This window comes from Lampetra planeri, chromosome 3, assembly GCF_965212315.1.
Source record: "Lampetra planeri chromosome 3, kcLamPlan1.2.h2, whole genome shotgun sequence".
In the NCBI taxonomy this organism is placed as follows: Eukaryota; Metazoa; Chordata; class Hyperoartia; order Petromyzontiformes; family Petromyzontidae; genus Lampetra; species Lampetra planeri.
In genome coordinates this window covers 24,315,575-24,331,728 of record NC_136109.1, presented here as the reverse complement: position 1 = coordinate 24,331,728, position 16,154 = coordinate 24,315,575, and the positions used below count along the sequence as shown (strand labels likewise).

At 41.4% G+C, this 16,154-nt stretch overlaps 1 protein-coding gene across 1 annotated transcript in view; it reads right to left on the bottom strand.

Moving 5' to 3' along the window:
* Positions 1 to 636: 636 nt before the first annotated feature.
* Positions 637 to 16,154, bottom strand: part of NOX5 (NADPH oxidase 5) — a 29,759-nt gene continuing 14,241 nt past the window's right edge. The window contains exons 8-18 of the mRNA XM_078624447.1: positions 13,276 to 13,454; positions 11,087 to 11,269; positions 9,716 to 9,848; positions 9,121 to 9,272; positions 8,423 to 8,575; positions 7,494 to 7,535; positions 6,956 to 7,080; positions 5,632 to 5,716; positions 4,233 to 4,332; positions 3,058 to 3,224; positions 637 to 2,113 (exon numbers count right to left, since the gene is read on the bottom strand). Of these exons, the coding sequence (XP_078480573.1) occupies positions 1,982 to 2,113; positions 3,058 to 3,224; positions 4,233 to 4,332; positions 5,632 to 5,716; positions 6,956 to 7,080; positions 7,494 to 7,535; positions 8,423 to 8,575; positions 9,121 to 9,272; positions 9,716 to 9,848; positions 11,087 to 11,269; positions 13,276 to 13,454 (1,451 nt within the window). The 3' untranslated portion in view covers positions 637 to 1,981. The remainder of the gene's footprint in view (positions 2,114 to 3,057; positions 3,225 to 4,232; positions 4,333 to 5,631; positions 5,717 to 6,955; positions 7,081 to 7,493; positions 7,536 to 8,422; positions 8,576 to 9,120; positions 9,273 to 9,715; positions 9,849 to 11,086; positions 11,270 to 13,275; positions 13,455 to 16,154) is intronic.

Genomic DNA, 16,154 nt, shown 5'->3' with positions numbered 1-16,154 from the left:
GTCACCTATTAGATTATTTTGCCGATATAAATTTCCACAAAAGCCACTTCGTTGAGCTATCATTTGTGGCCAGGTTCCTCCTGAAGAAGAAGCTAATAGCTGGGTGAGCTTTACCTGGAAATATACAAAATAGTTAACTTTCATTCGTATATATTTTAAGAGATTTATTTACTTTTCCTATACTTTGCACTCCTATCGTGTTTTTGTATTGTTTGTTGTCGTAACGGTCTGACCTGCTCCTACTGAACATCTGTGAAACATTGATTTTACTGTATAGCTCATCGGATTCTTCCAGTATAAATAAATATTCTGAATCTATGTATTTTCCTTTCAAGGCAATATTATTACTGTGTTGACTTTTGTGGTGGTACTGGTCTTTAAAGGAATCAAGTGTGACTTTGCATTGTATTTTGTAAAACTACGTGAAAAAAAACGTACAAGCTGTTATGCATTCATGGGTATTATGAAACAGCAATTACCTAACATGACAAGTGCGTTGCTTTCACATTCGGAAACAGCAGTGTACACATTAGTCCTACTCTATATGATATGTCTGTTTCATAGCTTTCATCGTTAAAGATATAATAAGATAGTATAAAAGTCGTGCCACTCAACATGCAGTCACCTGACAAAGAGTTGCAAAAATGTATTTATTTAAGAATAAACCAAACAGTGATGCTTCCTACTTTACATGACAAGTTGACAATGTATGTATGTTGAACTTCTTTCGCACAGTACATAGCCAACCGTGCTAATTGGAGGTGCGACAACTGAACTGGTTTGAGGTCACCAGAATAATCCTGCTACAATATATGGTCACAAGACGGTGATCTCACGTTGGTCGTCATAGTGATACATAATACGTACAAGTGCAAAGGGTTAACAAATTTTGGAATACTTCACAATGGTGAACACACCTATACATTTTAGTATGTTTTAAGGACGAGCACAACACCTAAAAATATACCAATAATGAAAATGACAATCAGTAGAATAATGCTCCTGAAGAGACTCACACTGCCAGCCACAGAATTATACTTTAAAATGTATGACGAGTACAGAACCCGTTTCTCTGCAATGGAAAATAAGAGACAGTTGTAATTTTTATACTGTTATCACAATCCTGTACTCAGAGCAGTCAAAGTAATCTACTTTGTACCGAATAAAATGGACAGGTTACATGTACTGTGATTTTTATATTCTCTAGGATATAAATAATATTCAGGTGAAAGAATTAAATTAAAAGGAGCACAAATTGAAACAGATAACTTTTAAATTAACTGTCAGTCTTCTGAATTCATTACTCCCACCTCTTCAGTGTCGCTATCTAGTATATATTCCAAACTTCTTCCGCCGTTTCAATTACATTTTTATTTGCTACACGGAAAATCCCCTTTAGCCAGTAACCCAGATAGTTTCGGTGGCATCAGCCCGGAGCCACCAACAGTTATTGTTGGGCAGAGAGGAGCCCAGCCAGCAGCCATCCAGGAAACTCAAGGTATAGATTGTTTTTAAAAGTATGATTATCTTGAACAGTCTCAAGGTTTCTTCAATGTTTGTTTGTGTACTGTTTATCTGCAGCATCTATAGATACAATCCCATTTATATTATTTATATCAAAACTGTAATTGACAACTGCTCAGGAACTAACTTTTACGTGGGAGGAATGCATGTGAAACTAATAACACCCATAATATATTGAAGAACACTGTCTTATTCGGCAAGGGCAGGTTGTCAGACACCTGTTTGCTCTGTTGTACTTTATTTTCAAAAGCACATCATTATCCAGCATGTAGCTGTCTCACATATATCATAGCTCTTGCTGTAACCAGTGCATCTGGAATCACATCACTGTCAGATGGAAATAGAGTTTGCGCACCACCAAACTTGCTCAGCCAAGGAAAAGATAATTTCCTTACACAGAAAGTGACCCACAGTGCAGTAATCAGACGTGAATTGCATCTGCTACATGAATGATTTTTCAGAAGTTCTCTTTAAAGAACTTGAAGTTGAACTGCTCACAGTGTGACTTAATGACTTTGGCAAGAGCAGGGGCTCCGCAGAAGAAGACTTGCACTTTCCCCTTATTCTCATCTGCCAGCTTCTGGAACACCTGAAATGAGAACATCATAAACAAGTTAAGAGCTAGGCGATTCAGTCTCTGCCCATACAATAGTCTTGAGTAGCTTTCTACGCCAATTTAGAGAATAAATATACAAACACACAAGTTATCACTGAATGATGCTGGACAGCACTAAATATGACATTCCACTTGGATAATACTTGACGGATGTTGAATTACCAAACATTATGGCTGTGCGGTAACATGAGTTCTCCTGCTCCTAATAATCCTGTTTGGTTTAAATATACGAAATAGTCAAAACAATTAACATCTCTTTTGGTCTTTATCTGGTAATGCTTTATTTGCTGATGGGTCGCTAAAAGTTGAACCCTGTTGTGCTCAGGGGCGGTTTCTTCATTAGGGCGATTGGGCGACGCACCACCAATGTCATTCAACCACAGAGTCACGCTAGCCGTCACTGTGCCTCTGGATATAGTCCAATCAGCGTCATGTCACGTTCTGTGGAGTACCGCCTCTTTTTTGGCGATTTCCCTCCAGCTGAGAATCGCCCCGAGTGGCCCCATAGACTTACATTCAAATATGTTTTTTTTCGAATGGGGGCGCTGCAATGCATTCTCTATGGCTTCCGGGAGGGCTCGCCCTAATGTGCTTACGTCATCATACGTGCTAACGTCATCATACGTAAGCACGTTTCATCCAACAATATAATTTGTCGCCACCTAGTGGAATCTTTAATAAAAGAAACTTGAGTGGTTTGTTTTAATAGTGAGTATAGAAACAAACAAGATGTATTGTAAGAGTCACTTTATTTTTCATTAATATTAAAGAAGTGAAGTTGCCTTTACATGCTTAAGCTGTTAATTTATCCATTGCATGGGTGGACCTTATCCTTATCAATCATCCAGACATTTGCCCCCCCTGAGAGATTTTGCAGGAGCCGCCACTGGTTGTGCTGATCGTTCAATATGACCGACCTTGCCCCAGTCTGGCCGCCCGGGCTGCGTGCGCGTTCGCAGACCCGTGATAGAGTCACGGTTCTCCTTCTGTGCCAACAGATCCAGTGCCCGCTGTAGCCCCAGCGCCATCATGTCGTTACTGATTAGTGCTGATGTCATGTACATGTGCATCTCCAGGAAGCGGCCTGCGAGTGACATCAATCAGATTTTCACCGCCACAAAGCTGGCAAAGCATTTGACTGATTTTGCCAGTAGTATAAATTCACAACGGACTTAATTGCTTTGATGTATGTATGTGTGCATGTACAATCCGTGTGTTCACTGTTGGGATGAGAGCTTCTCCACTCTGCAGGCAGTGATGGTTATTTGACCATACTTTCCCAGTTGGTCAGTGCATGATACAGGAGTACAGAACAATCGATTTTGCTGCACTTCCCTCTTCTACCCAATATGTCTATGTTTGTGCATGGTGTACACCGAATTCAAACACTATCCAGGCTCATCCCAGCTTAGATTTCGTGTCCATTGTGGGTGATTTGGTAAGAGGCCACTTGACAATATGATGAACAAGCAAATGGTTTCCTAGGATTACCGTGTGTATGTGCTCGCCACACCACCTCCATGTTTGCCATGTCAACCTAAAAAAGATGCTCGCGAACAGCACTTTCCCCAACAGTTTGTGGAGGTTATATGGGATATATTTGTATATAAAGAATAGCAGAGTTAAGGCTATTTAAACAACACCTGTACACATTACTACAGTCATCATTTCCCTCCGAATTGCCTGCAAGTATAACACCACAATAAACATTAGCAATGTGAAAACAATATTATTGACCTTGGTGTTTAAATATTAACAGTATTATGTGCATATATGTCTAATCCAATATTTGACGTGTCATGTGGTGTTATTTTTACGTGCACAATCATTCCTAATTATGTGTTGCTGACAACGGTGATATAAGTAATGCATTACACCATTGCTGTAAGTAGCCTGTAAAGGACCTCAATGGAACTTCTGCACTTATTAGTAATGCAAAGTAGGCTATTGCATATCACAGTCATAGACTGAACCAAAGCTAACATTCTATATTACCGACAAAAATGGAAATAACATTTTGTAACCATGTTTATTCTGGCCTCCATATCCATTATATTGAATCTGAATAGGGATAAAAAAAAAAGGCCCTGACCTTCTGGCTCCTTGTCTGCCTGCTCTAGCTCCAACTTTGTCAAGAGGCTCACAAACCACTCGAAGGACGTCTGGTCTCGGTTAATCCAAAAGAAATCCACCTGCAGAGAGCAATGAAAAAAAATGATTTGAAACAATATACTGTACATACACAAACAGGAAGGTAAAAAAATAAATCACCATGCCCATTATTTACCTAAAATGTCAGCATATTATGTTTTCACCTCTATAAGACAGTGTTGACAATGAGGGGGGGAATTCATGTGTTTGTAATTGTGTACCACTACTGATGCAGTCAACAGAGTTCCTTAATTTAGTTTGCTTAAATATGAAGGACATATATTCCGTGCTTAGCCTTGCTGTCAGAGAGCACCTAATTAGGCTGATGTGACAGGTTAGATGGTGATGAGGGATGTTGTTTGCCTCTCTAATGGACATGTTCACATTCTACACCTTCAGAAGACGCAGGCCAGGTTCAACTATAAATTTCCTCTTGCAATGTGCCTCATTGCCAGAACCTGAACCTGGGTCGCTGGAAATGTATTGCAGTGTGAATGATGCACACTCTGTGGAGTGTACACATCTGTGATCAGAAAATAGCTTGCATGGTGGGGCATTAGGATCAAAATAAAATCTGTCATTCAAATTCAGGCCAGGGTCAACACAGTCCATTACCTCTGGAGTTGGTAAAACAAGCACCACCTTAGCCTGTAAAAGGTGTTGATGTTGAAGTCAACAGTGGTTGTTCTATGTATAGATTGATCTCAGCCATAGGTATTTGGATTTTAGCATCAACTTAAGACAGTTTGGTGCTCATTTGAGAATGTAACAGCTTTGAATATATTGATACCAAAACAAAATTACACAACAAAACACATCCATGTAATAAATGTAACCTATACATATGCAAAGATTACACACATACTCTGTTAACTTGGATTAATACAAAAATAAGTCACGATGAAATTTGTGGTGTTGACGGCAATGTTAAACATTACATGTACAAATGCAAGTATTAAAAAAATCTATGGTTGAGCATAAAAATAAGCCAGTCAGCGGATTGCAACGTGACAAGCTAAACATTGCCAGGCTAATCAGGACACAGGCAAAGGCTACTACTGACAAAACATTACATTTATTATCTACTTGCTTGAGATCACGTGCATTGCAGAGGCACTAAGCAGACTGAGGGGAAGAGATTAGAGTCCAGTTAACCAACATCTATCCTCCCTTACTTCCTGGATAGGTGCCCACTGTTGAAGCTGGAAAGATTAAGGAGTATGTATGTTGAACTTCTTTTGCACCGTACATAGCCAACGGTGCTAATTGAAGGTGCGGGGGAACGACAGCAAACTAAACACAAAAATAAGTTCTAAAGAAATCAGTTGATGATTACATGCCTTGCGCAGCCTCATGTCATGGTCGTTCATGCTCTCGCACCACGAGTATGCACAGCTGGGGCACGTCTGCTTGCGCATTCGGTATCTGCAAGAAAACAGCGCGATGAACTGGTGAATATTGTGACAGACAGGATTACATACAGTGTCAGATTAAGACAGACGGTACGTTAGCACGCGTCTGTTGGTCTTGAGGGGTCAGTCTCAGGAGAAAGCAAGTTGAGAACCTATTCAGTTCCCCTCAGACACGTCTTTTCCGTGAGCTGTCTTTTAAATACATGATGAAATCCCATACATATGACGTTATTACAAGCAAACTCCACACACATATACTGTCCCCTAAACGGACACAAATTGCATGGCAGGTGGGCACTTAAAACACATTCCAGCTCACATCCTTGTGTGTTTAACCAACGTCATTTCAGATTGGATTACAGGTATGTGTTACCACACGATAAATGCTTATAACAGAGCAAGTAGTGACTCCCCGTCTTCAAAAACCGCGTTTTTGGCACTGCCTAGTCAAGATTACCATGGGAGAAATGTGTTCCACTTCAAATAGCAAGTGGCCCATCTGCCTAGGTGATTTGCAATGCCTTGTTGGGGACCTGCAAAATGTGTCTGCCCCCTGCAGACTAATTTACCAGGTTTACAATTCACTCTCTTGTTTAATAACTGTCATTTAACATCTAAACATTGCTTGGAGCGTTGACAAGACAAATACAAATGTACTGCATACAAAAACAACTATTCTCATACTAGATAAAATGTATAGGGCCTTTCTATTCTCTTGAATAAGTGCAAAAAGGACACATTAGGTACTAAGACAAGCTACACTTGATACATTACATACAATTACAGACGTCCATGGAGAGATGGAAAGAAAGATGATGTCCACAACAGAGATGGAGAAAATTAAACAGCTCATTTGCAGGTGCTCAAATTATTTTTTGTTTCACGAGACCGCAATAAGATGGTGACATCTTGGAGCGACCTTCATCCAGGAGCGGATTGATCATAGCTGGTGATGATTATGAAAATTATTATATTTTTTTCCAAGTGACTCAGCAGTATAGTGAGCAGCTCACAATCAGAAGGTTGCGAGTTCAAATCCTGGTTGTGGGTTGACGAAGCCCATCATTTCATTGAGGTCGATAAAAAAATTTGTACCACTTTATAGAAAAGTCAACGGTGGTTGTTCTATGGATAGACTCATCCCCACTATAGAAACGTGGAATTTCCACCACTGGCTCAGGGCTGTAAACAGGAGATGAGAAGGAAATCAGTTTGACTATATTTTGGAAGCTGGGCACAGAGGGGGTCATACCGGTACATGCAACTCTGGAGGATGGAGGCAAAGGGAGTGATACCGATCCCAGCCCCGATGAGCACTGCGTGCTCGGACATGAGGATCTGTCTCGTCGCCGTCCCGTATGGCCCATCCAGGTAACACTGAATGCACAGGACACAGCATCCCGAATTAGTGTAATGTATACGTAACAAAATATACATACTGTATAAAAAAAATGCACAGAACTGCCAGAAAGTGTGGCCTATAAATTATGATTGAGACACATTTTAAGAATCAAGAACAATGGCTATCCTACGAAGGAAATGATTCCCGTCATAGGAATGTGGATGTGCCACCATTTCCTCAGGACCACCAACAGAGATAGCTAATGTCTCCTGCTTGCTTGGATGTTTTTAACAGTTGCCTCCAAATGTTTATTTTGTCTGTAATATATCTACTGCTGGCAATGTCGATTTGTTCTGTTTATGTCTATGAGGCACTTCCACGTAACTTTGTGGAAATTATATCCATTATTGTTTCTACTCGTTCCATTATTTTATTGTCTCTGAGGCACCTTTATGTTGCAGACTTTGTGATGTTTGTCAGTATAGGTTCCCTGCAGAAGATAAAATAAAATACATTTCATTATAGCGGTCATTTAGTTTATTGATGAATACATTTATATACCAAACCAGTCTCACTCAACCCATCTCCACATTTACACAGTGTACCCAACAATAGAACAAACAAATCCATGCTCACTGATGCATTTGTAATGTGTACCAAGAAATACAGCCACACGTGTGAGGCTGGGCTGCATCAGTATATACATTGATACGGTGATTAGTAGACACCCATGTGCATGTACAGTGACATACACGAACGTCTGGATACTCTCACAGTGGGTGGACAAGTCCACCGGGCAAGTTAGCATTTGCCTGGTAAATGGTTCATGGAGGTCAGCTGTTTTCTATTCTGAGCAACTGAAACTAGTCGCCTGTAGTTGACATCTAGGGCACACTCAGCGTAAGGTACCCCAGCCTCAGGATCGGCTAAGCAGCTGAATGTGCGGGTGCTCGGTCGCCCAGTTCTTCCCTGGATAAATGTACATGTGTACATGTTCAGCTCTGTTGTCGATCACTGCAGAATGAAGGTTTCTAAATGTCATGCGGGTCATCGTGGTTACTTGAACAATATTTCACCACGCCGGTGATGGCGAGCAGGCAGCATACATGCGGAAGCACGTTACAGTAAAATAACGGATTTTGCTGCACTGCCCTCTGCTGCCCATAATGTAACCCCACAGCAGCCTATAACACCTGTATTATGTATGATGGTCACCTATCATAACTAACCCTTCTTAGCTTCTCAAATTAGGCACATTTCATGTGATTGGGCGATTATTTCACAGTTCATCCCTGGGTACAAATTGTAAAACAGCATCCCATGCAGTAGTGCTCTACCCTGCATCCTAAGAAGGGCCTCCACTACCCCTGCACTCACAGCAGCTGTACTTGAGGAGGATGCTAGCGGTTGAGCTGGCAGCACCCCAGGCTCCTCGAGCGAGCCACGTAGGCTACGAAAGGACGTGAGCCGTACGTTCTCCTGTGCCCGCATGGCTGCCGGGTCATCCATCACATCCATGCTGAACACGTGCTGCAGGAACAAGAGTGTGGGAAACGGATCTTGTGCCCAGCCACTCATAATTGATCATTTGCAGAGCAAAGCTTTGTTGAAATATTGGTCACACTCATTGATGTAATTTCAGGTTGTACTATGTATTGCACACCATGTGCTGAGAACTTCTTCAGGAACTATATTGGACATGTCATACGGATGGGTGGTAACTTGTTACCATGCACAGTGCTGAAAATATTAGCAGAAAACTCAAGAGGACGTAACAAATCCGCACATTTGCTGGGCAAGTGACATCAAAGAATGGTCTGAGAAGAAGTGGAAATATATCATGGAAGAAGTCCAGAACAGAATAACTTGGAGGCAGAGACCCATTGAGGCAACAAGAACTGGAGCAGGTTTTCATAGCTGTTCGTAGTTCAAATGTGGCAATTCGGGTTAGGTCGTTGAGTTGAACATGTCTTCCCAAGCCTTTTCCATGCACCACTGCGGGAATGTTTAGGAGTTCAACACATGGCGTAAAACTGAAGAGCACATTAAGATTATTATTATGAACGAACAAGCACCTGGGTCCAGTTCTTGCATGGAGTGGGAGTGAGGCGTCGAGTAAGCCGTTGGTAGGGGTCCTGGCACACCACTCGCCCGTCGTGTGAGCTGAAGTACTCGTACAAACGCATCGTCCACTGCCCCATGGAGCGTACGTGCAGCCACAGGGTTTCTGTGAGGCAGCGCCAACCGACATCGCCGTGGCTCTGGTTATAATGCCGCAGTATTCTCTTACTACAGTCGGAGGATCGTAGCCTTCATCAGTCTGAAATATCCCACACATTGCATCGGGTTTACATATGAGAGACTATGTGACGAGGTGGGAAGAGGGACTGGAATAGGGATGGTGGGGACTCCCACCTCACTAGATGGTCTCTCGTATGTAAACCTGTCACGACTCTGCAATATTTTAGACTGATGAAGAATACGGTCCCTTTCGGATCATCAAAACAACCCATTTATTAAATTATCAGATGGTGTGCTCCAACTTGTTGTCATGAAAAACCAAGGCTGGATTATCTCAGAATTCTCCTGAGATAATCCAGCCTTGGTGGTAAAGCCTGGTGTGTGCACTTCCACTGCAACAATTGAGATGGGTGGCATGATGAGAGGCACCTTGTTGCTCGGGGGGACTGCTGATGGTGAACGGGTGCCACTCGTATTGAGCGATGGCAGGGACGTTAAGGTAGATATAGTCGCCCGGTTTGAAGTGAAAATGCTGAGGTCTGCGAATCACCAGGTGTGTTACCTGAGGGCACAGAAACAAAACTAGAAAAGGCAAGAAATACAAAAAAAACATGCGTGCGTTATCAGTCAAGGTGGCCCTTTGGGCTGTCAAAGTCAAATGGCTCATGTCTACAAAGAAAAAAAACGAAACCAGCCAAACAAGAAACCGTCAATAACTTATAAAACCATGTACCACTTTAAAAACAAAACACATTTTTGGATGGTGACTGGATGATGGTCAGTTGGCAGTCAAACTGGATAAACTTCTGAATAAATTATTTACTACTGCTCCTTTGCCCAGTTCAAGGTAATTCATAATTTTCATCATCATCATCGGCCATAATGATGATGAATTACCAATATTCAATGAAGTCCTCCCATACCTGACATCATCTCCCAGGGTCATGTGATGCGACAATCCGTCGAGCGCCATCTCCATGGTTAATGTCCTCTCGGACATTGATGTGCTTTTTTTGCCAGTAAGTTGTTAGCCTCAACCATGGGCCATCATCTCTTCTCGTGACGTTTCCTGCTCATCTTACCTTGTTGTTTTGTCTATCCCGCACCTTGGAGGGTAGTCGGTTGGCCTCAGTGATAGGCTTGTATTACACTTGGAAGAGTAGGAGTTTAGCTGTGTTGATGTGTGTATACCACACGACATAGCACATGAAGTTACACCCTGTTCGTGTGGGCCTTACCTGGTAAAATAAAAAAATAGTTATAGTTTATAGTATGTGTGTACCACATGTACCACTCCATATAGGGCAGGAGGTTTGCCCCTTGGTGCCTTGTTGCTGTGTGTTACTGCCACCTTTGAGGGTAAGAGGATGTAGATGTGAAGCTTGCGTGACTGCAAGGATTCATACTCTTAGTTCTTTCGGTAAAGTCACGTAGGTAAAAAAATTAAATAAAATTAATAAAAAATAAAATAATAAAATCACGACGTTTCGGAGGCAACACAAGTCTCCGTCATCAGGTGGGACCGTCACAGCCAGATTTGATGCAGCAAATCTGGCTGTGTATCAAGTTCACTTGATGCAGAAAATCTGGCTGTGACGGTCCCACCTGATGACGGAGACTTGTGTTGCCTCCGAAACGTCGTGATTTTATTTTTTTATTTTTTATTAATTTTAATTTCATTTTTTACCTACGTGACTTTACCGAAAGAACTAAGAGTATGGTAAGAGGATGTCCACAAGGACATTTGCATATGACAATTTGGAGAACAGGCGCTTAGCCGTGTTGCTGTGTGTGTCGCACCTTGGAGGGCAGTAGGTTGACCTCGGTGATGTGTGTGTGGCCTATGCGGCAACGAGCCAATCCGAGCAGCTTCTCAAACAGGAAGAGTGCGCCGGGCCCTGCCAGCCACTTCCAGAAGTGCGGCGTGTGGAGCACGAGCAGCAGCCACACCCACAGGTAGCACAGGTGTGTCCAGTAGAAAACCTGTAGGGTACACACGGACAAGGTGGCTGGGCGGCTCAGGAGCACACCTAAGGACAATTATAATTACATTTACAGCTGCAGTGTAAGTTTAAATTACAATTACATTTCGATTTAAAGCTTTCGTGACTGCAGGGATTCATCTTCTTGGTTCTTTCGGTAAAGTCATGTAGAAGGGAAATAATAAAATAATAAAAATAAAACATAATAAAATTATATATTATTATGTTTTATTATTTTATTATTTCCATTCTACGGTACAATTACATTGTCATTCAAATTTGTGACGAATTCAAACACTCAAATGTAATTTCCATTCAGGTCTGCTCAGCGGGTAGATGAATTAAGTCAGCAACAGGAATGCCAAAATTCAAATCAGGAAGATTATAAGGCTCAAAACGGTTACTTTAGTTGTATTCAGAGTGAACTCTAATTCTGCAAAAAAATATTTATGTTATAAGCTTACGAAATATTGAAACATTCATCAATTAAATATATACAAATGTATACATCTCTGTTAGGAGACTAATTGATTCACATTGGACTGCAATGATTCTATTTTTAGGATTCTTTTTAAAATGTTTACATTACTTCATCCCAATTATGCTTTAGGCATTGTGTCATGAGCGCAAAGAATCCACTCGGAACTCTCGCAGAACAGTACATCACCCCGTGTTAGAGAGCAGTCAGTGGAAGGGGATATTACAGAAAGGTTTCTGAAATGTCTTCAAGAAAACCTCTTATCCACTGCTGCACTCATAGACTTTCAAAATATCTTGAGATTAATTGAAAATGGAATAAGAAACTTTTTGCATGATATTAAGTAGGTGAAAAATGTGTTTTTCTAGACTGACATCAGCAGTCACACACGTGGGCTCTGTCACTTCAAGGGTACACCCAATAAATTTTCTTACATGATGGAGGGGTTGGAGGTACGGAAAATTATCTCATCCAGGCACTCGGGAAAATAATCCAAGTTGGAATTATGGCCGTGAGCGTTATCAAGCAAGGAGCATTGCTATAAAGTTGACACTAAAGGCCCTGCAATCTCCTGTACTAAAATAAACTATTGTGTGCGGTTGGTGTGGTCCAAAATTTGCAGTTTTTTATATGACTGCTCTTACTTTTTATTTTATTTACTGCATGTAATTTTACATTTTAATTTTTACCCTATAATTATTGAACATCTGTGTAAAACCGTGGCATTCATTGCTTATCCATTTCAGTGGAACTGTGGTATTCATGTTTAATCGAGCTAGGTGATGCTATAGCAGAGGTACCTAACAATAAAAAGAGGACTGATCCCATAATCTCTTCAGGATCAATTAAGTAAATACCTTTATGTGAAGAAATTATGGAATTTCCATAACTGGCTCCGAAAAGCCGTCAAACACAAGGACCCCCACTACTCATCTGAATATGGGGCACACTGACTCGATGTTTTAAGGATAAGAAAAAAATAAAAGCATGAGACAGGGTCAATTTAGGTATCTATTCGCGACCATTATCATCCATAACACAGGTTTTTTTTTTGTTAGATCGCGTAAATATGTGATCTAACCCAAAAAAACCCTGTATTATGGACTTTTCACCCTGCCCCCTATCAGGAGGGTTAATCTATGCCAAATGTTAATAAATTGGAGAAAATGTATAACAATATAATAAGAGAGCAAATTAAGATAGTAACATTTACATAAAGTTAAAATATAAATAAGCGGTCCTACTTTTCTTACTGCCAATGACTAAATCACCCAGTGATAATATCTATTACTCCGATTATGAGAGTTCGTATAACCTTCACTGCCTACATGGTGTGGGAAGGCTCTCATCCAACAGTGGATTGACAGATGGAGTGACAAAAATGCTGCACATGTACTTTTTATACAACACAATATATGCATTTGTTGGGCCTCTGCAGTTTTTGGTCTTGGATGAAAGTCCAGTTTGCCCTTTCCCCCCATAAATCTGACCCTGGCACTAACACAGCCTGGGAAAACAGAGGGCAGCACCTCAAAGTGCCCGCCGCGTCGCACGCAGGGGCTGGAGCAGACGAGCATGAGGCCCACGAGGACCTGGAGCAGTACGCCCGTGACGGATGCCGAACCGCTGACCCAGCCGATGCCAGGCCGCGTCGTCAGGAGAAACTCCCAGAGGCTGTAACGGGCGTCTGGCTGCCTCGACAGTGACACTGCCAAAGGCGGGCAAGCGGTTATTCTCACATTCACACATTCAAATATGCATTGATATTACTATTGCATAGTTATTCGTGGTTGTGCTGGAAAGCTATTTGATATATTTGAATACCACATGTTGTTTGTCCGAAGCGATATGTCGAACATCATGACGAAATACACAGTACAACCAAAAAACGAATTGGAGAGCTATGCATATATATTAGGGAACCTGCCTGGGAGGACAGAGATTGGGTGATTAAATCAGGTCATACAGGGGAGCAAGGTGAATTGTTGCATCACTTTATAGTGAGAGATTGTGACAGCTTGCGAGGCTGTCATCTCGCAGTGGATAGATCATGACTGGTGATGATATAAGGCATTTAATGATGTTTGCCCTCCCAGTGGTTTGATGAATTGTCACAATCTGAGGTCACGAATTGATACAAAAACAAATGTTTTATTCTTTGTCTAATTTTCAATTACTTGTTAGTATTGTTTCTCGTTTTGCCTTGTCAATTCAGTTACGTTCACTTCATTAGCATACACGCAACATCAGCAAATCATAGGCATATACTTTTAATTTCCTGTATTGTAAATAACACATTCCACAAACGGTTTGGTGCATATATCGTGAGCATAAAAATCGATGTATATGAATGAACACATTGTCACATTACTGCTGTACAAATAAGGTGTTGTGGTTAAAGTGGTGGACTCAAAATTGGAAGGGTGCGAGTTCCAAATCCAGCTGGAGTTGACTCTGCCCATCATCCCTCTTGGGTCTGATGAAGTGGTATTATTTTTTTCTTAATAATCTTCCCTGTGGAAATTCCACATTCACATGACAAGGGATGGTTTTCCTTGGGGATGTAATACTACCATTGCAGATGTAGCCGATATGGGCTTAATGAAATTGAACCACAAGTTTTATTGTGAATAAAATGACCATGGATTGGGCCCATAGGGTCATGTGAGTGCACAGTAGGCCACACCCACCAGTAGAGTAATCAATTCAGGGTACAGGGAACCTATTCAGATTTGGGTGGACGCTGTACAGTGCAGGGGTTGAGCAGTGAGATGGTGTGAATTGGGGTTGATTGCTGTGCATCTGGTCATAATTACAGATGCACGAATGCTCCTCAGAAGAACACTTTGAAATAAAGAGTTGCAGTCACATAATCCTCTGGTGTCCCTTGGTGGTGGAGTAATCCGATTCTCAGAAGGAGGACAGAACACAGCGCAGAGTATCCACTCATTGTCTCCGAAATCATCTATTATTGTTGTTTTTGTACTTATTAACCGGCCTGTCGCCTCGTAACGAACACAAGAGGAAAGGGATAGAGGGGGCCGGTTACACAGAGATGACCATCGCCTCAATTCTCACTAAAAACAGTGAGACTATTTGTCTTGTGATCTTGAGAGCATTTGTCCATGAACGCTTTGTCGTCAACCATACCCAATTTTCATTGTCAATTTATGACCACAATATTTATGAGTTTATAATAAATCATATTCCCGCTATCGTTAATTCATTACCACAATTATAATTCACTTACCATCATAACGATCAATGCACCACAAATTAATCTTCATTAATTTATCCGTGAATGTCATCAACATACTCACAAGATATAACACCAGCTGCAGTGACAAAAGCAAGCAGCATCAGCTGTTATTATAGTCTCTACCAGAAGGAGAAAAACCTCAAGCCTCATGCTGCTACTGCTACACAAAAAACCTGTCACGCTCTAATTGAATTCCACCATAGTTGGTTATAAGAGGTTAGGCTCAAACCCTTAATGTAAACTCTCTGCCCAAATCAATCCTAAACAAAACCCAGAACACAAATGATGAATGTATTTCACCTCTAACCCTAATGCTGAATTGTAAATGTTTGTGAACGTGTAATATAACATTTACAGTAGTTATCATTCAGAAATTAATTATTGAAAAAAAAATCCCAATAAAGACATGGTTAGGACATGGATTGCAATTAATGTTACTGTTATGGTATTGCAGGATTGACTGCAGTGGACTATAATCGATTATAATCGAATGAAACAGGGCACGTAATTTTTCCCCCCCCCACAGCCTGTCATTTTGCTGCAATACAGAGGCAAAGGCTCCTCCCTTCCTGCACCAATGCCATCATCCGTATCATTATCATACACGCACCCTGATGTCATTGCTTCATATCCCCTTCAGAATGCTCAACCATTGTCGTCCTTTCAACTAATGTGTCCCACGAGCAAGTCAATGTCCTCTCATGCAACAGTCAAAGCAATGTCATGGGTTCTTGTGTTTGTTATCTCTCATCAACACACGTTGCTCCTTTTGGCCCTAGAGTCAGTTTGCAACTGTTAGTGGTCAAATTAATTTTAGGGAGGAAGGGGGGGTTGGAGCAAGATTCGGAGGACAGGAGCGAGAAGAGCACTGAGAGGTACCCTCTAATCCTACCGAAGATGGATTACCTATCAGCATATTAAGGGAACAGACTGCATTTATGGTAAAATTGAATATCATCAACAGACGCGACCCGGTTATTTTTCAACGGCTATAAATTAGGTTATTAAGTGGATGTTGTGTCTGGCACAAAGGGACTGAATGCACTCGGACCCTAAAGTGTCAGGCGCAGACACACAGCGGTGCTTGATGAAGACGTTCGCAGCACCAGTTTCTGACAAGTCGCTCGAGCGCTTCACTGAACGAGGGTG